Source organism: Neovison vison, chromosome 2 (genome assembly GCF_020171115.1).
Source record: "Neovison vison isolate M4711 chromosome 2, ASM_NN_V1, whole genome shotgun sequence".
Lineage (NCBI taxonomy): Eukaryota > Metazoa > Chordata > Mammalia > Carnivora > Mustelidae > Neogale > Neogale vison.
Window position 1 is genome coordinate 19,903,650 of NC_058092.1, and position 24,643 is coordinate 19,928,292.

The 24,643-nt window shown below is 49.3% G+C and overlaps 2 protein-coding genes across 6 annotated transcripts in view; both read left to right on the top strand.

Moving 5' to 3' along the window:
• Window positions 1-6,621, top strand: part of ARID1A (AT-rich interaction domain 1A) — a 69,676-nt gene extending 63,055 nt beyond the window's left edge. For all 4 annotated transcript variants that reach the window (XM_044237515.1, XM_044237511.1, XM_044237512.1 and 1 more), the window contains exons 18-20: window positions 376-1,267; window positions 1,610-1,740; window positions 3,531-6,621. In XM_044237515.1, coding sequence (XP_044093450.1) covers window positions 376-1,267; window positions 1,610-1,740; window positions 3,531-5,261 — 2,754 coding nt within the window. In that variant the 3' untranslated portion in view covers window positions 5,262-6,621. The remainder of the gene's footprint in view (window positions 1-375; window positions 1,268-1,609; window positions 1,741-3,530) is intronic.
• Window positions 6,622-13,043: 6,422 nt separating this feature from the next.
• PIGV (phosphatidylinositol glycan anchor biosynthesis class V) lies at window positions 13,044-22,724 on the top strand. 2 transcript variants are annotated; one of them, XM_044237516.1, is made up of 5 exons: window positions 13,044-13,088; window positions 14,077-14,169; window positions 16,200-16,334; window positions 19,713-20,834; window positions 22,191-22,724. In XM_044237516.1, exons 3-5 carry the CDS (start codon window positions 16,257-16,259, stop codon window positions 22,470-22,472), a joined length of 1,482 nt encoding a protein of 493 aa, XP_044093451.1. In that variant the 5' UTR covers window positions 13,044-13,088; window positions 14,077-14,169; window positions 16,200-16,256; the 3' UTR covers window positions 22,473-22,724. The 2 variants fall into 2 exon arrangements, with proteins under 2 accessions (XP_044093451.1, XP_044093452.1); XM_044237517.1 differs by lacking the exon at window positions 13,044-13,088 and adding an exon at window positions 13,133-13,630.
• Window positions 22,725-24,643: the final 1,919 nt, after the last annotated feature.

Below are 24,643 nucleotides of genomic sequence, written 5' to 3' on the forward strand. Positions count from 1 at the left end.
TACTTCAGTTTTCTCCCACCCACATGGTTCTGCTGAAGAGCCAAGCCCTCCAACTCATCCCTGTTTAGATTCCAGTCCAATCTCTCCAGTTCCCCCAAAAGAGCCAGAAACCAACCGTGTTTTGGTTTTTGAACTTTTCTACGTCTTTCTACCTAGAGCAAGGGAGAACCAGGGGGAAATAGGGACTGATTTTTGCTTTCAGAAACAGTTTCAAAAGATCATTTGTAAAGGTGATTCCTTTCTTCCTTGGAATCCGTGTCCTCTTCTGGAGACACAGAAGCCCGGCGAGGGTCTGCTGTAGCTGTCTTGGCAGCTGTGGGTCTTGGGTCCCTGCACGCAGAATACTAACTTCCCCTCTGCTTGTCCCTGTCTTAGAATTACAAACGGCCAATGGATGGCACGTACGGCCCTCCCGCCAAGCGGCACGAAGGGGAGATGTACAGCGTGCCGTACAGCACAGGGCAGGGGCAGCCCCAGCAGCAGCAGTTGCCCCCAGCCCAGCCCCAGCCTGCCAGCCAGCAGCAAGCTGCCCAGCCTTCCCCTCAGCAAGATGTGTACAACCAGTATGGCAACGCCTATCCTGCCACTGCTGCCGCTGCTACTGAGCGCCGACCAGCGGGCGGCCCCCAGAACCAGTTTCCATTCCAGTTTGGCCGAGACCGTGTCTCTGCACCCCCCGGCTCCAATGCCCAGCAGAACATGCCACCGCAGATGATGGGCGGCCCCATCCAAGCATCGGCTGAGGTCACTCAGCAAGGCACCATGTGGCAGGGGCGTAATGACATGACCTACAATTACACCAACAGGCAGAGCACTGGCTCTGCCCCCCAGGGCCCTGCCTATCATGGCGTGAACCGAACAGATGAAATGCTGCATACGGATCAGAGGGCCAACCATGAAGGCCCGTGGCCTTCCCATGGCACGCGTCAGCCTCCATATGGTCCCTCTGCCCCCGTGCCCCCCATGACAAGGCCCCCTCCATCCAACTACCAGCCCCCGCCAAGCATGCAGAATCACATTCCTCAGGTATCCAGCCCCGCTCCCCTGCCCCGGCCAATGGAGAATCGCACCTCTCCTAGCAAGTCTCCATTCCTACACTCTGGGATGAAGATGCAAAAGGCAGGTCCCCCAGTACCTGCCTCGCACATAGCACCCACCCCCGTGCAGCCACCCATGATCCGGCGGGACATTACCTTCCCACCTGGCTCTGTCGAAGCCACACAGCCTGTGTTGAAGCAGAGGAGGCGGCTCACAATGAAAGACATCGGTAAGGAGACCTCCCTGATCAGGTTGCTTCATCTGCCCCTAAAAATCTTGTCTGTTTTTCTGTCTCCAATCCTAATATTCTGGATGGGATAAGATTCCAGTATAGTGTTGTCTAAAATAGAGCCAGAGAACTTTGGATAAGGAGAAAGGCTTATTTCAGGCTTTACCAAAAGGCAGGCTCCATGCAGTGATGTCCTAGAAGGGGGCCTAGAAGCATCTCCTAGCTAGGAACTGCCTCCCGCCATGTGTTAACCTATAGAGTAGCTGGACTGATGGGCCAGCCCTGGGGGAGCATCCAGCCAACCTGGGCTTGGTAGATGGGCGACATGGAGGTTTATTTCAGGAACGCCGGAGGCATGGCGGGTAATGATGTCCCTCAAGTCTGGGCTGCTGGCCGAGAGCACGTGGGCATTAGACACCATTAACATCCTTCTGTACGATGACAACAGCATCATGACCTTCAACCTCAGTCAGGTGAGTACAGGTGCCTGGGAAAGATGGGCAGAATGGGAGGGTCTGGGATCTCCTTGAAGTAGACTGCGCTGAGTGACATGGGGAGTTAAGCCAGCCCCAGCCAACATGGTCTCCCCTCTCTCGCTCACTCTCTGGTATCTTCCGTGCCAGTGCTTTGATTCCATGCCAGTACTTTGCCACTGGCCATGGGCCCAGAACACTGAGAACAATAATAATTTTGTGTAAGGTATCAGGATTGACTTCAAAGGGAATTGGGGAGAAACCTTTGGTACTGGTACGAAATGCAGATTCTGTTGATGTGAGTGAAGACACCAACTTTCAAGACTACCAAGAAAAAAAAAAGACTATCAAGAAAAACCTGTGGTGTTTATTAGTGAGCCATGCAGTTTCTTCTGCCCTGTCTTCATCTGCTGCGCACGTGGGCGGTCCTTATCGACCCCATTCTCTTGATGCATAAAGGGGAAGTGGAGTGAAGTCTGCTTGTGGGTGGCGATAGTGGCAGTATCTTAACTACGCTGTTGCAGAAGCAGTTCTCCAGGTCCTCTCTCCACAGGATGTGCGCCTTGAGTTTTCCCGACAGCTGAGAAGAGTTTCTGCTACGCCATCCCACTCTTTTGATCATCCTTAGTACCTACCAACCCGTCTATTGAGCTGACTGGGGGGCATTGAAGAGTTAACCGTTTCTTGTGCCGCTGTTTTGTGCTAGGTCCTTCGTATTTTCTTTCATGTCATCCTCACAACAGCCTTCCAAGACAATATGACCTCTTAGAGATGAGTAAAGAGACTCAGAGTCTTACCTTTGCCAAAGTTCACACAGCTGTCAGCGGTCTTTCCAATTCCAAAGCCTGACTTTATGTCCATTTCATAAAATTGCCATGAGAAGGCAAAGGAACAGCTATTGATTGAGCAGTTTCTATATGCCAGGCATTTGGAATATTCATTTAGACCTCAGAACAACCATGTCAGGTGTAGGAATTACCCTCGTGTTCAATGGAAAGATAGAAGTAGTACAAGTTGAAGAGTTTAAGTCACATGGCTAGTTCCTAGAAAAGCCAGAATGCAAACCTAGATCTTTCTAATTCTAAAGCCCTTATTTTTTCCATTCTGCTTTACTCTCTTCAGCCAGAGATGAATCTGACTGGAGATTCAGTGTTTCCTTCTAGAGGTAGATGGCCTATACAGGATCCAAGCTGGAACTTGGGTCAGCCTACCACCAGCTTGGTCCCATGTTTGGAGGACTGAACCTTATCCCACTCACTATGTTGCCTGATTGATTCATGGAGGTCCAGCCTCCTGGAACGTTGGGGAGCTTGGAGAAGAGAGTAGGTGAACATCTGTCCACACTGCTTACCCCTTCTCAGCTCGTCTTGAAGCCTTGGGTTGTGCTTGGCAGTGGAGTATAGAGAGTGTCCTAAGAGGGACATTGGCAATGACCAGCAGGTAGGAAGCTGGGCCTGGTGAGGAAAAGCAGGGATTGGCTGGGAAGAGGAGGCCAAGAGATGGTGAGATGCAGAGCTATTGGTCAACATGTCCTTCCTGCTGGAGGCAGGCTTACAAGAAGATCGGTCAAACAGAAGGAAGAACTGTGTGCTGGGCACAGGAAAGATTGAATGACTTGCTCTGTGGAGAGCCTTTGGGAAAGGAGCAACTCCGTCTCTCGCAGGGATACGGTTGTCTGACGTACAAGGAAAGGGGGAGATTAGGTAGAAGACCACGGGAGGCCTCTCAGGTCATGGATTCTCTCCTTTGGCCCCACTTTTCTTCATTTATTTCCTGTTTTTCTCTTATAGCTCCCAGGTTTGCTAGAGCTCCTTGTGGAATATTTCCGACGTTGCCTGATCGAGATCTTTGGCATTTTAAAGGAGTATGAGGTGGGTGACCCAGGACAGAGAACACTACTGGACCCTGGGAGACTCAGCAAGGCATCTAGTCCAGCCCCCATGGAGGGGGAGGAGGAGGAAGACCTTCTAGGTCCTAAACTAGAGGAGGAAGAAGAGGAGGAAGTAGTGGAAAATGACGAGGAGATGGCCTTTTCGGGCAAGGACAAGGCAGCCTCAGAGAGTAGTGAGGAGAAACTGATTAGTAAGTTTGACAAGCTTCCGGTAAAGATCGTGCAGAAGAATGACCCGTTTGTGGTGGACTGCTCAGATAAGCTTGGGCGCGTGCAGGAGTTTGACAGTGGCCTGCTGCACTGGCGGATTGGTGGGGGGGATACCACTGAGCATATCCAGACCCACTTTGAGAGCAAGACAGAGCTGTTGCCGACCCGGCCTCATGTGCCCTGCCCACCAGTCACCCGGAAACAGGTCACGGCAGCAGAGGGTATGCCAGGGACAACAGAACAGGAGGGCCCCCCGCCTGATGGCCCTCCAGAGAAACGGATCACAGCCACAATGGATGACATGTTGTCCACCCGGTCTAGCACATTGACCGAGGAGGGAGCTAAGAGTGCAGAGGCCACCAAGGAGAGCAGCAAGTTTCCATTCGGCATCAGCCCGGCACAGAGCCACCGAAACATCAAGATCCTAGAGGACGAACCCCACAGTAAAGATGAGACCCCACTGTGTACCCTTCTGGACTGGCAGGATTCCCTCGCCAAGCGCTGTGTCTGTGTCTCCAATACCATCCGAAGCCTGTCGTTTGTGCCCGGCAACGACTTTGAGATGTCCAAACACCCAGGGCTGCTGCTGATCCTGGGCAAGCTGATCCTCCTACACCATAAGCACCCAGAGCGGAAGCAGGCACCACTGACTTACGAGAAGGAGGAGGAGCAGGACCAAGGGGTGAGCTGCAACAAAGTGGAGTGGTGGTGGGACTGCTTGGAGATGCTCCGGGAAAACACCTTGGTCACGCTCGCCAACATCTCGGGCCAGTTGGACCTCTCCCCATACCCTGAGAGCATTTGCCTGCCTGTCCTGGACGGACTCCTACACTGGGCCGTCTGCCCTTCCGCTGAAGCCCAGGACCCCTTCTCCACCCTGGGCCCCAACGCCGTCCTCTCCCCCCAGAGACTGGTCTTGGAAACCCTTAGCAAACTCAGCATCCAGGACAACAATGTGGACCTGATCCTGGCCACACCCCCCTTCAGCCGCCTGGAGAAGTTGTATAGCACCATGGTGCGCTTCCTCAGTGACCGAAAGAACCCAGTGTGCCGGGAGATGGCCGTGGTGCTGCTGGCCAACCTGGCTCAGGGCGACAGCCTGGCAGCCCGCGCCATCGCCGTGCAGAAGGGCAGCATCGGCAACCTCCTCGGCTTCCTGGAGGACAGCCTCGCCGCCACGCAGTTCCAGCAGAGCCAGGCCAGCCTGCTCCACATGCAGAACCCACCCTTTGAGCCGACGAGTGTGGACATGATGCGGCGGGCTGCCCGCGCACTGCTGGCCCTGGCCAAGGTGGACGAAAACCACTCGGAGTTCACGCTGTACGAGTCACGGCTGTTGGACATCTCGGTATCGCCGCTGATGAACTCCTTGGTTTCACAAGTCATTTGTGATGTACTGTTTCTGATTGGCCAGTCATGACAGCCGTGGGACACCTCCCTCCCTGTGTGTGTGTGCGTGTGTGGAGAACTTAGAAACTGACTGTTGCCCTTTATTTATGCAAAACCACCTCAGAATCCAGTTTACCCTGTGCTGTCCAGCTTCTCCCTTGGGTAAAAAGTCTCTCCTGTTTCTCTTTCCTCCTCCTCTCCACACCCCTCACCCCCCACCTCATACCTTTCTGTTCCTTGTCCTCACCTTACCCCCCTCAGGACCCCACCCTGTTTGAAAAGACAAAGCTCTGCCTACATAGAAGACTTTTTTATTTTAACCAAAGTTACTGTCGTTTACAGTGAGTTTGGGGAAAAAAAAAAATAAAATAAAAATGGCTTTCCCGGCCCTTGCATCAACGGGATGCCACATTTCATAACTGTTTTTAATGGTAAAAAAAAAAAAAAGGAAAAAATACAAAAAAAAAAAACCTCTGAAGGACAAAAAAGGTGACTGCTGAACTGTGTGTGGTTTATTGTTGTACATTCACAATCTTGCAGGAGCCGAGAAGTTCGCAGCTGTGGACAGACCCTGTTCACTGGAGAGGCCTGTGCAGTAGAGTGTAGACCCTTCCATGTACTGTACTGTACACCTGATACTGTAAACATACTGTAATAATAATGTCTCACATGGAAACAAGAGAAGCGCTGGGTCAGCAGCAAGCTGTAGTTTTTAAAAATGTTTTTAGTTAAATGTTGAGGAGAAAAAAAAAAAAAGGCTTTTCCCCCAAAGTATCATGTGTGAACCTACAACACCCTGACCTCTTTCTCTCCTCCTTGATTGTATGAATAACCCTGAGATCACCTCTTAGAACTGGTTTTAACCTTTAGCTGCAGCGGCTGCGCTGCCACGTGTGTATATATATGACGTTGTACATTGCACATACCCTTGGATCCCCACAGTTTGGTCCCCCTCCCAGCTGCCCCTTTATAGTATGACGAGTTAACAAGTTGGTGACCTGCACAAAGCGAGACACAGCTATTTAATCTCTTGCCAGACATCGCCCCTCTTGGTGCGATGCTGTACAGGTCTCTGTAAAAAGTCCTTGCTGTCTCAGCAGCCAATCAACTTATAGTTTATTTTTTTCTGGGTTTTTGTTTTGTTTTGTTTTCTTTCTAATCGAGGTGTGAAAAAGTTCTAGGTTCAGTTGAAGTTCCCTGATGAAGAAACACAATTGAGATTTTTTCAGTGATAAAATCTGCATATTTGTATTTCAAACAATGTAGCTAAAACTTGATGTAAATTCCTCCTTTTTTCCTTTTTTGGCTTAATGAATATCATTTATTCAGTATGAAATCTTTATACTATATGTTCCACGTGTTAAGAATAAATGTACATTAAATCTTGGTAAGACGTTTGTGAGGCTTTTTACTGTTTTCAAACCAGTTAACAGCTTGACCTTTGGCAGGGGGAGCGGGGTAGGGTGCGGTGGGGATGGCTGGTCCTGTTCTTGGAAATCTCTCTTGGTGCTCTCTTCATAAATGGTGGCATCCTGGACCCTGTCGTTTCTGCACCATGTTCCGCTCTACCTTCCACAGTGTAAGTAAATCGAAGAAAGTGGCTGCGATGATTTCATCTGCAATAGGTGGTTCAAGGCATAAAAGGCACCTTACCCCTTGAAATAAAATGGGTGTAAGTAGCCAAGGAAATTGATGATACTCTAGGGAAAAAGTGGGGTTTTTTGGAAATAGTTGACTAAGGGAGGATATCTGCTTTCCTAAGGAAAAAAAAAAAATTTTAAGGTTTTATTTATTTGACAGAGATCACAAGTAGGCAGAGAGGCAGGCAGAGAGAGAGGGAAGCAGGCTCCCAGGAACAGAGCGCCTGATGCAGGGCTTAACTCACTGGGCCACCCAGGTTCCCCGAGAAAATTTTTAACAGTAAGACAAGCATTTATCTCAAGGCAGCCTCCAACTTAACTGTGTGAAAGTTTAATTTGAACACCCCTGAGCTAAAATGCCCTATCTTCCCCTAGAAACCTGCTTTTCCCATACTCTTCCCAGTAAACAGCAACTCCACTGCTTGGCAAAACAAAACAAAAAACTATTTTCATTTCCGAACCCAGTCTGTTTGCACTCTCCAAAAAAGAGCCCTCAGTCGAGACACTACCACTATAGTTCAAGACACTACCCTATGGTTGTAAAATTCTTGCAATCTCCTCCAAACTGACCTTGTTTCTGCTTTGCCTGGTTGAACCTATTCTTGATACAGCAACCAGAACACTCCCTTTAAAACCTACAATCAAAATCCTTCAGTCTTCTCTGAGTAAAGTCCAGATCCTCAGAATGACGTGCAAGGCCCTCGGTTGTCTGGCTTGCTGTTAGCCCTCTGGGCCCCTTTCCTCCTCCCCATTGCTCACTCCCCCACATAGGGACGTTTCCGCCTTCGGGCCTTTGCATCTACCATCCCCTCCGTCCAGAATACTCTTTGACCAGATAACTCTTTGGCTGAAGTCCTCTTTTTCAGGTCTTTGCTCAAATATTGTGTCGGTGAACCCTTCCCTATCCGCCCTATTTAAAATAGCAATCTCTGCCCCCCTGCCTGATTTCCCTCTCTGCCTTCTTTGTAGCCCTTGTTACATCCAGCCTGTTGTACAGTTGAACAGTGAGGAGGCTAGGGGTGCCAACACCCTCCCTGGGCAAAAATACTCGTATACTTTTTTTTCAAATTTTACAAATGTTGCCTTTATTTTATCTTTTTGTTTTTTAAGTAATCTTTATCCACAACCTGGGGTTTGAAAATATGACCCCAAGATCAAGGGTCATCCTGACTGGGCCAGCCAGGTGCTCCCTCCCCCAGAAATACATGTATAATTTGACTCCCCCAAAACAGAACACTAATAGCCTACTGCTGGCTGGAAGCCTTACTGATAAATTAACAGTGGATTAACATATTTTGTAGCTTATATGTATTATAGACAGTATGCCTACAGTCAAGGAAGAGGGAGAAAATGATAGGAGAGAATACACTTAGAGCACTGCACTTATTAAAAAAAAAAAAAATCTGTGTAAGTGGACCCACGTGGTTCAAACCCTCTGTTGTTCAAGGGTCAACCATATATCATACTCACCCGTTGTCTCCCACTATAATGTGAACTGAGAGCATTATTATTTTGTTCACTGCTACATCTGGGTCCTATGACACAGGGTGACCACTTAAATAGTTGTTGAGTAAAATTATAGATGTTGGCCAGATGTGGTTACTTTTATAAGGCTAATGTTGCAATATACAGCTTCTCTGTTCATCTCCTTCCTTAGGGAAACAATGAAGAGACCACAGCAGTAACAGAAAATGACCGTTGTTGTGGACCCTTCGAAGTGAAACCCGAAACAAGTTTTCTAGTGAGTACCTACTTGTGTATCAGATTTTGTTCATCACATCATCCTGCAAGGGATCGAGGACGGTGCCTGGGACTCAGTATTCTGGCTCCCATTTTACCGTTGAGGAAAGCGGCTGGTTTGAGCTCAAGCACCAAGCGAGGTTCCACAACCGAGGCCCTCCTTCCTGGGTCAGAGGACAGGCAGGAGTAACTGAATCTAGCCGCGGAGCTCAACAGGCAAGATTGGTTTTTGTCGTAGTCAGCATGAGGTAAAAATTGTCCCAAGAATTTCAATCAAGTGTTCATCAAGCTAAGTGCTTTTAAAGTGCGGTTGTTAATATTTGGGTCAGGGACAGGAATCAGTATTTCTCTATTGATTGAGGGGGAGGTAGAGACAATGGCTAACCTTCGTCAACCAAGACACCTTCCTAGGACCCTTCTGGGAAAAAAACTACATGGGAAACTTTTCATATCTATATTTTGGTGAGCTGTGTTGCTAATGACTATTTTTGTACTGGGCCTCTTGAGCTCCATTTCTAGTCTAGAAAGTGCATTTCTGGGCTATGTGTGGAGCATTACCTAGGAGTTTGGTTTCCTGGGTTCCTTTCATCTGCTCCCCTGCAATGCAGGGGGAGCCTACCCTGGTCTCCAGTTTCCGACTGGAGTTACCACAGACTGAGAGAACTGCTAGCCACTGAGCTGTGAGTAATTTGCTTTTGAGAAGTAAATAGAACCTAGCCAGTAGAGAACCCAGGGGTGTGGCCAGTAGTTCTTTCCCAGGCTCCTCCCTCCCCACCCCCCAAATGACCTTAACCTTCTTTCATAGCTGGAGAGCTGCCAAGTCTGGCCCAAACAATACTCAAAATCTCATTGGCTCTCTTGCCTTGCAGCCACTGCCACCCCCAAGTGGCTAAGGCCCTTCCCTCTACGCCTCTCAGTGGGGTCAAGGTTTTCTAACTACTGAAAGGCAAACACTGACGGAAGGGTGAAAAATATTTAGTGTCCATGGCCTTTAAAAGATCAGTGTTTGACTCCTGCAGTTGATAGGCCGAGTGCGGTCTTTGTCCGCTGTGGATGGACATCTTCAAATGACACAACAGAGGCCAAAAGAAACATCCAAAACCTGATTGGTGCCACCCCAGATTTTAGGATGGACTAAATGTCACCCAGCACCCTTGGAAACTGCCAGTGAATGCCCACTGAGAAAAGACAGAGGATAAAGTTCTGGGAAGGCACAGCTGCCTGTCATCATAGGTTATTAGCCCCTGCCTGCCTGCTAAGTTGGCAGTGACAGAGGCCAGTGCAGTCGCTTTTGTCCCATAATGGCATGGCCTCAAAGCCAAGATCAGGGTCAGCTATGCCATCATTCCCATGGGACTGGGACTGGGCCTGTGGAAAGTCTAGTGTATGAAACTGAATTACTGAGAATGGATACACGGGTCTGTTCCTCTGCTCAGTCTGGGGCCAAGGACATTTTCAGATATTGTACAGGAGCCAGGCAAGGCAGCTACAGAAAGAAATGAGTTGTCAGGTTTCCCCAGCATGGTGAGGGCTCCATGAGAACTGCTGAACTTCCTTCTTCACACCTCCAGTGGGAACACCGCCTTTCCCCCTATTTGTTCGGGGGGAATTACAGCAGCCTGTCTTCATCAAGCACTTTGGGCCAAGCACTAGAGAATCCATGAGGTAGATATTACTACCATCTCCATGAGGACAAGGACTGTGTCTGTCTTGCTCAGAGCTACATCCTGATCCCCTGTCACATGGTAGGACTCCAATTTTGTGGACTAAATCGAATAGATAAGATAGGAATTTATTAGAGGAAAGAGTAGTTAGGAGCTGTTAAGATGCGGTGTGCCCTATGCAGGGTTCTTGGCATAGCCTGTACATATTCTTAGTTATGTGGAACAAAAGGACGAGAGGGAAAGAAGTAAACCCAAGAAAGTTTAAAATAGTGTGGAGTGGCAGGAAGAAAAGCCAGCCTGGAGATCTGAATGCAAGTCTTGCCTTTGCCACCAGCTGTGTCATTTCAGGCTGGCCACTTCCCCCTTTTCTGAGCCTAGTTCCCACATCCATAAACTATAGGTATTAGGTTAAACAAACTGGTTTATAAACTAGATCTTTACTGAGTATACACAACGTGCAAAGCTCTGTTGTAAGTGCTGGTAGTACTTCAGTGAATGTGGCCCCCGTTCTCTCAAGCTTATATTCTGTAAGAGGGAAACAGACAATGAAAGCAGTAAAATTCATAAACAGGACAATCAGGTGGTGAGAGGTGCTATGAAGATAATAGAACAGGGTGATGGGATAGTACAGGGGGCTGGTTGTGGCTCGGTAGTGGGAGAGAGCTCCTCTGAGGAGGCCACCTTTCAGCTGAGACCTGAAGGTAACGGCCTGGTAAAGGGTGGTCTGGCAGTGAGGCATTTCAAGCAGAGGAAGCACAAGAGCAGAGCCAGGCAAGTCTGAGACACAGAAATGCTGTAACTCTTTTACCTTCTAGGATTCCAGAAACAGTGATGCACTGCTTGTATTGTTTAGGTCAGGGATTTGTATTATGAAATCTTCTGTTGGTGGTATGGGATATTTGCTTCTTCATGGAAGTGACTGGGTGGTATAGAGTCTTTCTGGAACCCTTGGCTACGTCTCTGTCTCCCTGGCTCTCCCACAGTGCTGGTTGCTCGGCTGGCTCCCTGTGTAGATGGATGCAGGCTCCATTTTAGCTGCAGACTCCAAAAGCAGACTGGAGAGAGTTGCCTCCTCAATTACTTAACCATGGCCTTGGAGACCCTTCTAGAACCCCCTCCCATCCCACCTAGTCTTCCTCCATTCTGACAAGCCAGGGCTTTGAGAGCACAAGTTTCAGCTTTCTTGTTTTCCTGTCAGAGCAAGAGCCAGAAAATAAAACAGGAAACAGAGCGGAAGTGGGGGGAGGTAGCAGAGAAGGAAAGGAAGGAGAAATTGCTGGAAAGTAGAGCTGAAGATCTGGACAAAGTTCTACCTCTTAATGGGTGACAGTTGAGCTGTTAGAAAACATTCTGACTTGTCACAAGAGACCCCTGTCCTTTTTTACAGACAGATTTTTGAGGGAATTTGGTGTGGATGGAGAAACCCTTAAGAATGCCTGTCTTTTTCCCTTGTGAATTCACAAAGAGAGTACAGTTCATTGCTCGGTTTTGTCTTGCAAACAGAGTACTGCTGGGAGCCTCATGGAGTTCTAGAGATTCAAGCCACAACCTCAGGCCCCAGTCACGAGTGTGCACCACAGCCTTGCCGATTCACTGACAGGCCTTTGGAGCAGAGAACAAGTGTGTCTCAGTGAAAAAAACTGCGGAAGAGTCTTCTCCATTTTTTTCCCTTCTTCAACTCAGGACTGACATGTGATTTCTTCTATATCCACCTCACACACAACAGTATCTTAGGACGGCTTGGGTGTCAGAGTCTGAAATGAGTTAGAATCAAAAAGTGCCTTCCGGGCCCCACAGAACTGATGGAGGCCAGTTTTCCTTGCCTGGAGAGATAGCAACCATCCCTTTGTTCCCACCCATACTAATAGCTGTGGCAGAAGATAAACCCCTCCCTCGCCAGGTCTGTGGCCAGAGGCTAACGCAGACCCCAGCTCCGTTTAGACAACCGATAACTGAAACCACAGAAGGCTTTGGAATCCTGAGAAACGAGAAATCCACCAACCGAGAAGGATTTATTATCTGTTTCCTTGAAGGAGGGTGCAAAGTTGTTCTAACAGTTTCCGTTACAGGGGTACCCACTGACCGCTCCTCCCTAACAGCCTTTTTTGTTGAGTTGGCTTCTTGGGCGTTGCTTCTTCTTTTTTGGCCCCACTTCCTACCAGGACAACTGTTTGAATGAGGAAGAAGAGCCCTGGGGGTTGTTCTCGGCACCATCCTCATTAGCACCTGAGGTGGGGCTGAGGATCGAATTAGGTCCCCGTTATCTCGAGGAAGGGGAAGGCAGGGGGATCCCCCCACTTTCCTCACACCGGACGCAGGGTGCCACTGCTGGCCACAGAAACCCCAAGGCTCCTCTTTCTATTCAGAGACCATCTATTGTGTGCCAGGCCCTGTGCTGAGCGGTTGACGCCTGACAGCAGGGAAAGTACGGCTCTGGCTTCCGTGCAGAGACCCCAAGAGCCTCCTCCGCACAAACACGTCGGGACTCAGTGGATGTTTGTGGGCTGCAACCGGGCGAGAACGCCGACTCTGCCACAGTAGCACGGACGGGCTAACTGAAGGCAAGGGAGGGGACCTGAGGCGCGGGAAGCGCCGGGGGGAACTCTTCAGGTGTCACCAAGGCTGGAAGGTGCCACGGCGGAGGGCACACACTCTTAGGGCTAAGGCGTCCCCGCCCCGCGCGCCCGGAGTCAAGATGGCCGCCGCGGAGGGGGGCGGGGCAGCTCCGAGACGGGGCAGGAGGGGGGCGGGGCCGCCTTGGCGGAGCTGGTGCGCAGGCGCAGGCCGCTCGGGGTCCCGGATGAAGGAGCTGAGGTTCGGGCCCCGCCTGGGAGGTCGAGATGGGCCGGGGCTATGGACCCGGCGCCAGCTCGGGAGCCTTGGAGTTTTCGGGGGGGAGGGAAGTTGTCAAACGGAGGCCGAGGGAAATGAGGCGGAGGCCGCCGAGAAGCGGGGAGCCCCACCCCTCCGCCATAGCGGCGTCCCGATGCCGCCACTTCCTTTACAGCCTCCCGCCCTCCCCTGCCTTCCGGCCGTAGGCCGGCTCTGGCCGGGCCCCACCGGCCCCCTCGGGAGTGGCACCGAACCGTGGCCCCTTTGGGGAGAGGTGGTTCCCACTACCCGCCTGGGACTGTGTCCGAAAGGAAAGGGTTAGGATGGGCTTCGGACCTGGCTGGGGCTGGCAGAAGGCGGCCCCTGGCTCGCGACAGCCAGCGGTGCCTCTGGTCCCGAGGACCCTGGGTCACGGAGACTTCCCTACTGTACAGAGGACGCTGTCCTACTCCCATGGGTCCAGGGCCCCAATTCAGGCTTCTCCAGAGTCTGAGCTAGGGCCCTCCCTTCCCTAAGCATACCCAGTAAGAGCATGCGCTGTCTTCGGATAAGTATTGGGCTCGGAGTTGGGAGTCCTGGGTTGTTACCATGGCTCTGAAAGAGCACATCCCCTTTGGCCTGGTTGAGGGCCGGTGGGAAGATCATGAGGTTCCAGAAGGAAAAAAGGAGATATTCGTTTTAAATATAGCCCAGGGTGTGTCACATGACCCCAGTGAGCCTCAGTTTCCACATCCATAAAACGGCGATGGTAATTATACTGGCCTCACAGGGTCTAAACCGTGGAGATTTTTATTAGTCACCACTCTGGGCATATTTATCTCCCAGGAAAATAGAGTAAAACTAGTTGCTCCTAAGCGTCCTGCCAGTTCAAGAGTTTGTGATTTCGTAAAGGGGTTGTTGGGAAGCGAGGTCTTCAACTAGCCCAGAGGGACAACTCATTGGCTTTGTTTTAACTTGGTTTACCTATAAGCTAAGTGTAGGTTACAAGAAGCCTGTGGTCGCTGGGGCTAGAGCTTGACTGGAGAGAGGAGAGGAAGAATGGAAGCCTGGTGAAGAGGCAGAGGTGGGTTAAGTGCTTTTCTGTCCCCAACTTTTCTTCTGCATGTGGGTGGGAAGTGAAGGAAGGAAAAAAGTGGATTCACCCTGGGATGGGGAATCAGCGGCCATGTGAGGCTGGCCGTACTGATTTCTGCAATTCCTCTCGATTCCGCGAGTCAGATGCTGGAAATGCTGGATGGATTCACAAACTACCGCCGCTCTCTGGGGTTTTCAAAAGCTTGCCTTTGAACTGAATTTTGATGAGCAAACCGGTGTGGCGATGACGGCCCCTCCCTTCCTCCAGGCCGCCTAGTAATGGCGTGAGCAGCAGGCGCCCCCTTGTGCTGAGAAAAGTGTACTGTTGCTATTGGCCAGTCTTGCCCCCTTGGGGGAGAAACTGTGTTTTCCTGTGGCTTCTGTGACTTAGGTCTTAACTCTTAACGTGAGATGTGGCGGGAAGAATACTTAAAGCAGTGATTTTATATCCCGAGCCAGTGAACTGGTGATGCCGTATCTTGTTCTTGCCACTTCCACTCAGTGAGAAACGCAGGCTTGAAATGCCTGTGTGTAATGCCGGATCCAGCAGGTGTAATTGGGAGCATGACAAAGCCCCTGCCCTTCCGAGCCACATAAGTAAGTCACAGCAGTAAAGACGACGAAGCAGAGTGCAATGAGATCATATCATATAGTCTAGTGAGCATCAGAGAATTCCAGAAACGAATAATAGCTAAAGATTTGATAGGTACTACTCAGATAAGAAAGAAAAGTCTTCTAACCCTTGCTGTTAATTTCCCAGTTGAAATGTTTCTTCCTTTAGGGATAGTTCACCCCAAATCATCAGTGAGCTGCCTCTGGTGCTCTGGCCCCCACTTCTGATTTCCCAAACTAGTGTTGGAATGTTCTGTAGGAGCCATTGCTACTTCTTTTAGCCCAAGAAGTTGCGTTTAAAAAAAAAAAAAAAGCCTCGAAGTTCATTCCTTGCCTCAGAGTGGCTTCGCAGTTGTTTGTACATTGCTGCCATTCCAACAAAGAGATGGGGAAATAAGTTTTCTCCATCCCTAGTAGTCGACTGTCTTCCCCCCTCAGTTTGTTTTAGCAATGTGAGCTGGCTGAAGCCCTGCTGAGTGGTGGTTTTCTTTTCCTTCTCCACTTAATTTAACAGACCAGCTGAACACACATCAGAGAGCCAGGCTACAGTGTGTAGTCATTATGGTCTTCCAGTTGAGTCCTGTGCCCCACTTTTGGGACTCTGGTTTGGAATCTCGTTTATTATTCTGGGCAAGAGGGAAAGGGCACACACCAAATAATAGCAACCACAACATGGATTTGGTGGTACTTATTCACACTTTCATCCCCTTCACCATCGTGACAATTTTGTGAGAGAAAATAGTCTGGGAAAAAAAAAAAAAACAACTAAAAAACCAACAACAATCTGATCCCATTTTATACCTAAAGACCTAAGGCTCAGAATCAGAAGGTCTGAATTAGAACTTGCAAGTAACAAAGTCAGGATTTGAACCCAGGTCTTTAGTTCCTGCACAGGGGTACCCAACAGGCTTTTGAAGATTTTCTGTGAGCCTAGCTACTAATTTCATGCCTATCTGTCTAGAATTTTCCTGACAATACAGTGCTTCCAAGTGACACCCAAGAGGTCCCGTCTGCCTTCAAGATGCTTCTCCCTCATCTGGACAGGACAGTTGGGCAATTAAGTTTGCCATGTCATGCTGAAGGGGGAATCTTCTGTGAAGAATGCTTTCAAGAATTTACTTTTGGGGCGCCTGGGTGGCTCAGTGGGTTAATCCTCTGCCTTTGGCTCGGGTCATGATCTCAGGGTCCTGGGATCGAGCCCCGCATCGGGCTCTCTGCTCAGTGGGGAGCCTGCTTCCCCCCTCTCTCTGCCTGCCTCTCTGCCTACTTGTGACCTCTGTCTGTCAAATAAATAAATAAAATATTTAAAAAAAAAAAAAAAAGAATTTACTTTTGTGGGAAAAAAAAATAACAGTAATTTACTTTCGGCCCATGTGTGACGTTTCCTCTTTGGGTTTTGGAGTTTAGAAGCCTGCAGGAGCTCAGTCCAAGCAGCAACACCCCTGAGTTCCCGGTGGTGAGAGGATGTGGCCCCTGGACCCGTCCAGGAAAGAGGTGCTGAGGTTTGCAGTCAGCTGCCGTGTCCTGACTCTGGTGCTGCAGGTCAGTCTCTGATCTTTTGTCCTGAACTTGCTGTTGCCACATGACTGGGCTAGGCACTAAGAATCATCCCCACATTCTTTCTGCCTCCCAGGTGTGTCCTTCCATGTGGTTGGAACCATAGATACCTACACCTGATAACCGAAAGGTGGGCAGGACTCTTAGAAATGGTCTCTGTTTTTTTTTTTAAAGATTTAATTTAATTTTAAAAGTAAACTCCATGCCCAACGTGGAGCTCGAACTTATGACCCCAAGATCAAGAGTTGCATGCTCTGCCAAGTGAGCCAGCCAGGCACCCCAGAAATGGTCTATTAATCCTTTGCTTTACACGTGAAGAAACAGAGGCCCAGAAAGATTCAATGGCTTCCATAAAGTTGCACAGCAAGTTAGTGAAGGGCCAGGATCAGACCCCAGCCTTCCTAAGTCCTGAGCTAGTGGTCTTTCCAATGGGCCATGAGGTTCTGTAACCAGAGATGCCTTTAAGGCACGACAGCCCAAGGCATCGGCCTGGGTCCCCTTACCAGGAAACTGAGCACAGTGTCAGTCAGTTGAGAGGCACTGTCCTGGGACCATCTGTGTGTATTCAGTTAGTCAGCAATGTCCCCAGCTCTTCCCCCAGGTGCCTCACCCACCACAACCCTCAGAATGCATTTGCACTTTTGCAACTTCCTTTCCCCTCCAAGGCTCCTCTTGATACATATTTTGACCAATTTTTACATATATATGAATTCTCTCTGGTGCCTAGCACAGTGCCCAGTGCTTAGTATGTGCTCAGTATGTGTTGTTTTTGAAAGTCTGTCAGCAATCTAGTGGTGTTATATTAGCATAATTATGTGTGCTTTTTCCATAGATGCCATTTTCTCAGGGTTCTCCTTCTCCTTTCTGGAAACCTCCTTTCTCCCTTCCTGCACTATGACGCCTAGCAGCCTCTACGGGGCCCCAGGTTTAGTTAAAAGTAGCTTCAACTTGGAGACTAGGGCTGTTATCTGTGACTGTCACTCCTGTCCCATTTGTTTTCACTGTTTAAAGTGGCCTGATAAAGAAACTGACCAAAAAGAGAAAGTCTTAAGAATGGAGTTATATCGCAGTTGTGGGGCTGGGAAAACTGACCCAATGATGGCTTTGAACAGTATCAGATGAGTGATTACCAGGCCCCTGGGGGGGCCTGGTGAACTGGCATCTGGGATAGGGAAGCAAGCCTAATTCAGATAGTGATTTGGAAATGCGTATGTCTCCTGTTCTCTCCTCTCGTTCTACCACAGATCGTATTAAGTGTGTGCTCTGTACCAAGAACTGTACTAGGTGGTGGGAAGGAAAAGTCACAGTCTCTTATCCTTTGAGTAGCTGACAATCTGATGATGCAAAAAGACATTTGACAATAATGCTATTTCATTATCCCCCTCTCTCCCCCATCCCCCTTCCAGCTTTAATGCTCATGCCATCAGATGTTCACCCCAGTTACCCTTCACTCTTGCTGTCGTCTCTGTTAGTGACAGCTTATTCCTCTTCATTCCTTGAAGGTTTAAGCTCCTGATTCACTGTTGCGCTTTCCAGCACTCCTGTTAATTTCTTGGTGGTCTCAATATTAATAAAGCTGATAGGACTAACCACTATCTCCTATCTTTCCAGCTCACTCCCTCTAAGTACCCCAGTTCTAACAGCTCTTCCACCCCCTTAGGACTTACAGTCCACTGATTCTACCACTGTTTCACTGTGCCTCATTTACCTTCTGGCTTCCGCATCCCTTCTTACCCAGCTAGATTCCATGATCCACCAGGCACACAGGCACAACTCGCGTGCTCCCTTCTTCCCGGCTTAGTCACAAGACAGAGGCCCAGGCACAGTTCAGTTTCGTTCTCTCTCTACTTCTGCATCATGCCCAGAGAGAAACACAGCTGTATTGACTAGTCGCTTTCTCTTCAAGATCTTTGGCCAACATGAGTCTTTAGTGCTACCTGGCGATCTTAGTGTATTTCCCTGGCCCATTCACCTTGCCATTCGCTCAAATTGTTCTGCACATCAGAGTCACTTGGGAGAGCTTAAAAAACAGAACACAAAAAAAACTCAATGCCCAGGCTGTATCCCATACCAGTTAAATCATTAATCCTGGGGGAGGGACCCAACCATTCAGACATCAGTATTTTTGAAACTCCCTGGGTGATTCCAGTGCACAGCCTATTTGGAGAACTAGGGGGTCACAGAGGACTTACTTTACATGTTTTTCTTTTAATTCAAGTCCCTAACACCTTTTCCCCAGCTTGCTTCCCTGAGCGAAAACTCAGAAAAATAGATGTAATCAGAATTGACCTTGTGTGTGCTCCCCCCACATTCATCCCATGCATGGCACCCGTTTGCCTTTGTTGCCGAAGCAGGCCGAGCCCTGCTGTCCTCCCTGAGCCTTGCTCCTCCACCTGTGTAGCAGTTCCTACCTGCCTTGTGCCCGCTCCAGCAAGTCTTCCCTCGCCCCTGCATACTTAGTGGTGTCCTTTCCACTGGATTATCCCCATTCACAAATGCTTCTCTCTCACGTCGTCATTCACCTCTTACCCCATTTGCAGCCAAACTTGTCCAGATAGTTATCTGCTTTCCTTCTCCCCTTCTCTGCTGAGCCCAGTCTCGGCAGTCTTCTCTAGCCTCCACTCCACTGAAACAGCTCTTGTCACACTTAACTAGTGACCTACACATTTCTAAATCCAGCGGTCACTTTTCAGTCCCCATCTTCCTTTTTTTTTTTTTTTTTTTTTTTTTAAGATTTTATTTATTTATTTGACACAGAGAGCGATCACAAATAGAGAGACAGGCAGAGAGGAAGGAGCAGGCTCCCTACTGAGCAGGATCTCAAGACCCTGAGATCTTGACCTGAGCCGAAGGCAGAGGCTTAACCTACTGAGCCACACAGGCGCCCCAGTCCGAATCTTCCTTGACCTGTTAGCAGCATTTAACAGAATTGATCACAACCTTGCTTCACTTGGTTCTAAGACACCCTGCTCTCCTGGTTTTCCTTCTTTATCTTCATTCTGGATCCTCACTCTCCTTCTGGCCTCTAAACGTTGACACATTCAGGGCCCAATCCTCAGATCTCTTTTCTCTGGCCCTGCTTCCTTCCTCCCCAGGTGATCTCATTCAGTCCCACGCCTTTAAATACCTTCTGTGCACTTAGGACATCTGAATTTATGTCTCCAACCCTGATCGCTCTCCTGACCCTCAGACTCCTGTGTCTGCCTCGTTGACCTCTGCCCTGGAATGTGTAGCTCAAACCTAGCTTGTCTAGAACTGAACTCCTGATTGTCCTCCAGCAAGTCTGTTCTTCCTCATTTTATGATATGGTAATTCTTTCCTTCACTTGCTCAACTGAAATCCTAGTTCTCCTTCATCCCACAGGCTCTCTTCAATGCCATCATCCCCGATCACCATGCAGAAGCCTTCTCTCCTCCTCGCCTCACCCCCTCAGGCTCTGTGGACCAAATCGTCGAAGGTCTTCTGGGTGGCCTGTCTCACTGGGATGCTGAACACTTCCTGTTCATTGCTGAGTGTGGCTATCTCTATGAGCACAACTTCGCCTTCTTCCCTGGCTTCCCCCTGGCTCTCTTGGTGGGAGCTGAACTACTGAGGCCCCTGTGGCCATTGCTGAACCTACGAAGTCGCCTGTTAATCTCAGTAGCGCTGCTCAATTCCTTGTTCTCCGTGCTGGCTGCTGTTGCACTTCACGACCTGGGCTGTCTCGTTTTGCGCTGTCCCTACCAGGCCTTTTATGGAGCCCTACTCTTCTGCCTCAGCCCCGCCAACGTCTTCCTGGCAGCTGGTTACTCAGAAGCTTTGTTTGCCCTCCTGACGTTCAGTGCCATGGGACAGCTGGAAAGGGGCCGAAGCTGGACTAGTGGCCTCCTGTTTGCCCTTGCCACTGGTGTACGCTCCAACGGTCTCGTCAACATTGGCTTCCTCGTGTATTCTCAGTGCCAAGGCTTTCTGTCCTCTCCCATGGTGCTGAATCCTCTGAGACCACTCTTGAAACTAATGGGCTCTGTATTCCTGTCTATGTTCGCGCTTGGCCTTCCCTTTGCTCTCTTTCAGTATTATGGCTATACCCAGTTCTGTCTGTCAGGCTCAGTCCGCCCCATCCCAGAGCCCTTGCGGCAGTTAGCTGTGGACAAAGGCTACCGGACTGTGGAGGGAAATGAGCCACCTTGGTGCTCCTGGGAACTGCCCCTAATATATAGCTATATCCAGGATATCTACTGGAATGTTGGCTTTTTGAGATACTATGAGCTCAAGCAGGTGCCCAATTTCCTTCTGGCCACACCAATGGCTATCCTGGTTGCCGGGGCAACATGGACATATGTGACCACCCACCCTTGGCTCTGCGTTACGCTTGGGATGCAAAGGAGCAAGAACAGTAAGACCCCAGAGAAATCCGACCGCGGATTCCTCGGCCCTCGGGTGTTTGTGTACCTGGTCCATGCTGCGGCGCTGGCGCTGTTTGGCGGTCTCTGCATGCACGTTCAGGTGAGGGGGGTTCCTGGCCGGGGTCAGGGTGGGGATACAGGCAAGACCCCCTGGCCAGGGTCAAGGAAGACTGCTTGCTTCTTCCCATTTGAGTGACCTGTGCCTAATTTATTCATTTGCCAGCTATTAGGGGGTTTTCTTTGTCCAGACCCTGGGTCAGACCACTGAGGAATGGAACATGAGTGGGGCAGGATTGCTGCCGTCGCGGGTCTCATGGTAGAAATGGGGAGACAGACACTTCACAGATAAAATTCTAGTTCAGTGGGATGGAAGAAGAGTTGCTGTTTTGAGGTAAAGGTTTGTGGAAACACAGAGGAAAAAGTAGCTCATAGACGGAAGGAGTCGAGGAGGGTGTCCTATGAAGGCTGGGCCCTAAAGAGTAGGAAAGAATTGCATTTAAGAAGCAGAGGAAGAGTATTCTGGGCAAATGAGGGGTGCGTGCAGAGACGCGACAGTCGTGGAAGGACCTGAAGTGACAGATAAAGGAGTCAGCGCAGAGGAGAGCGCGGAACCTTCCCCGGCTGTGCGGGTTACGCCCAGTGCCTCCTTGGGTGTTGACTTAAGGTACTCTCAGCCCTGGCAGGTGCTCAGTCTTTTGAGGAGATCCCTTGTGTCATGTTTGGGGTGGGAGGGGGCGATAGAAGGGTGGGAAGCCTTTGATACTTCCATTTTTTTATTCCTGGCTCTGGCCCCGGTTCCCACATAACCCTGAGGAAGTCATAGTCCTCCATGCCAGGCGCTCCCTAACAGCTTCTGCCTATTAGAGGCGCACATTGGCTGTTTGTAAAGTTCTCTGGGCTGTGTGGATAAGAGGCACAGGGGAAACAGAAAGTAGCATTCTGTGTTTGTAGCTGGATTAACTGGTAGAGCGAGTGCCAGCACAGCTTGGAGTTTCCAGCTTAGATGAGGGAGGCCATGTGGAGACTTGGCTCTGAACTCCCCTAGGACGGAAAATGTTGAACCGCAGGATGCCCTGCCCCCTTTCCTTCTGTTCTGCCAACCCCAGGGCATGAGGGAACCCCTTCAGGTTCCCAAAGCCCCATGTCACAGCCTAATGGTTAGAGTCCAGGCCCTAGGCTAAAATTGGACCTCGTAGGTTTTAGTATTGATTGGCCGATGACTGTGGTAATTAGTCTGTGGCTCTGCTTATTTGTAGCATTGAGGTCACCTGGCTGGTGTCACACACAGCTCTTTATAAGGCAGATCCTAAGTTCTGCTGAATCCCTTTTCCAGAACAATACCTTTCTAGTCATGGGGCTATAGTTGACCCAGCAGTGGGGAAGCCCCGGGCTGGTCCAGTATGAAGCAGTGATAGTCCAATAAATATGTGGGTTTTCCCCCCCTTATGATTTCCAGGTTCTCACCAGGTTTCTAGGTTCCTCTACTCCTCTCGTGTACTGGTTTCCAGCTTATTTGCTTCATAATCAGGAGCCACTGCTGAGATCCCTAGAGACCGTGCCTTGGAAGCCCCGTGTAGGGGACTCCCTACCAGGACAAATGGTCCACAGAAATTCCATCATGGGACTTTTATACAACTGGAAAACCTGTTCTCTAGTCACACGATGCATTCTGGGCTACTTCCTGTCTTACTGGCTCCTGGGACTGCTCCTACATTGCAACTTCCTACCTTGGACATGACCCAGAGTCTCAGGGGCTTGGAAGTACAGATCCACACTGGAACTGTCTGCGTTGGCCTGGGACCCTTGCTCTGTCCTTTGGGAACCTCCAGTCTCTCTGAAAGCTGGTCAGGAACGGGAGAAGATTGAGCCACCGGAGAGCCCCGTCTGGTCCCGGCTATGGCAAATTTTAGAGTAGTACCTATTTTCTCTGTAAGTGAAGAAATCTCATTCTCCAAGTCTAAATAAAGTACACTTGCATTTGTCTCATCAACCAAGCATAGCAGAGATAGTTGTAAACTTTAAAGTATTTAAATGTCAATGTAAATGTAAATGTGTTTAAATGTCAGTCTCATCAAAGGCTCTAGCTAAGGGGCTGCTAATAGTCCACACATGATGGTGGAGGCCTGAACAGTGTCCTGGTAGTAGTAAGTAAAGTAGAACCATCTTTTTTTTTTTTTTTAAAGATTTTATTTATTTATTTGACAGACAGAGATCACAAGTAGGCAGAGAGGCAGGCAGAGAGGTGGAAGTAGGCTCCCAGCAGAGCAGAGAGCCCGATGTGGGGCTCGATCCCAGGACCCCGAGATCATGACCTGAGCCGAAGGCAGCGGCTTAACTCACTGAGCCACCCAGGCGCCCCAAGGACCATCTTTTTAAAATGGAACATTGTTTCTGAATATTTTCATGATTTGTTCATTTATATATATGAAAAATCTTACAAAGATATGCAAATTAAACAACTTTTGGTTATGCATGCAATGACTTATGTATTTATTTGCTTGTTTGTTTGTTTATTTTTAAGTAGGCTTCACACTGGGAAGGACTTGAACTCATGACTGTAAGATCAAGACCTGAGCTGAGAGTAGGAGTCGGACACTTAACTGGCTAAGCCACCCAGGTGCCCCTGAATTATGTGTTTTTGTTTTGCTTTGCTTTGTTTTGTTTTTTTTTTAGATTATTTATTTTTCAAAGAGCAAGCAAGAGAGAAAGAGAGCAACAAGTAGGGGGAACGGCAGGCAGAAGGAGAAGCAGGAGCCCGATGCAGGACTCGATTCCGGGACCGTGGGATCATGGCCTGAGCTGGAGGCAGACACTTAACTGACTGAGCCACCCAGGTGTCCCTGAATTACATTTTTTTAAAAATAATACGGAATACTTAGGGGGAAAGTCACAGTAAAAAGAACATGGTACAAAGAACCAGGAGACCTGGTCCTCTCAGTAAAACCCCACTTACCAGCTGTGTGACCAAGGGAGAATTTTCACAGCCTTACTGACCTCTTCCGAAACTGGGGGAAATTATATTATCCTCCTGGAAGAGGCGAGGCGGGTGGGCCATATAATCTAGTAGGTCCCTTTCGGCTCTAAGATCTTGAGACCTGGGGCGCCTGGGTGGCTCAGTGGGTTAAAGCCTCTGCCTTCGGCTCAGGTCATGATCCCAGGATCCTGGGATCGAGCCCCACATCGGGCTCTCTGCTCCATGGGGAGCCTGCTTCCTCCTCTCTCTCTCTGCCTGCCTCTCTGCCTACTTGTGATCTCTCTCTGTCAAATAAATAATAAAATCTAAAAAAAAAAAAAAAGAAAAAAAAATCTTGAGACCTGCCTTAAGCAATGGCATCCTCCCAGTCTGAACACTTATGGAGAGGCTCAAACATGTGATTTTAGGACAAGCTATCCAGTTCTTTTGCTTTCAGTGCTCAGAACTCTCCCTTTTTAGGTGCAACTCCAAGGCATAACTGAAGTGACCCTTCCTTTGAATGAGGGAAAGCAGTGATACATAGCTAATCAGGCTCCCTTCCTGTGGAAGTAAATCTGTGCCAGACAAGTAAATGATCAAAGTGGTGACTGGTTTTCCTGCCGTGCCCGAGTGCCTGTGCTTTCTTGATAGGTAGACATGGGTCGGAGGAGCCAACAAGGCAGCATGAATTGATAAATTGTGGCTAAGTCCAAGGTTGAATGAAATAGTGTCTTCCTGGCCCCCATTTGGTTAGGAGCCCATCACCGTACTGGTAGGAAGAGCGGTGACTTTTGCTGAGCTGTTGTACTCATTCTTTGAGTGAGGTTCGAGGCTCTGCAGCATCACCACTCATTCCCTATTGGAAATTCCAACAAGCAGAAACGTTAAAATAGATGGGCGATCATAGCTTCTGGAGGGCACTGAGAATTGGAATTTTGACACACTCCCTCTGACCA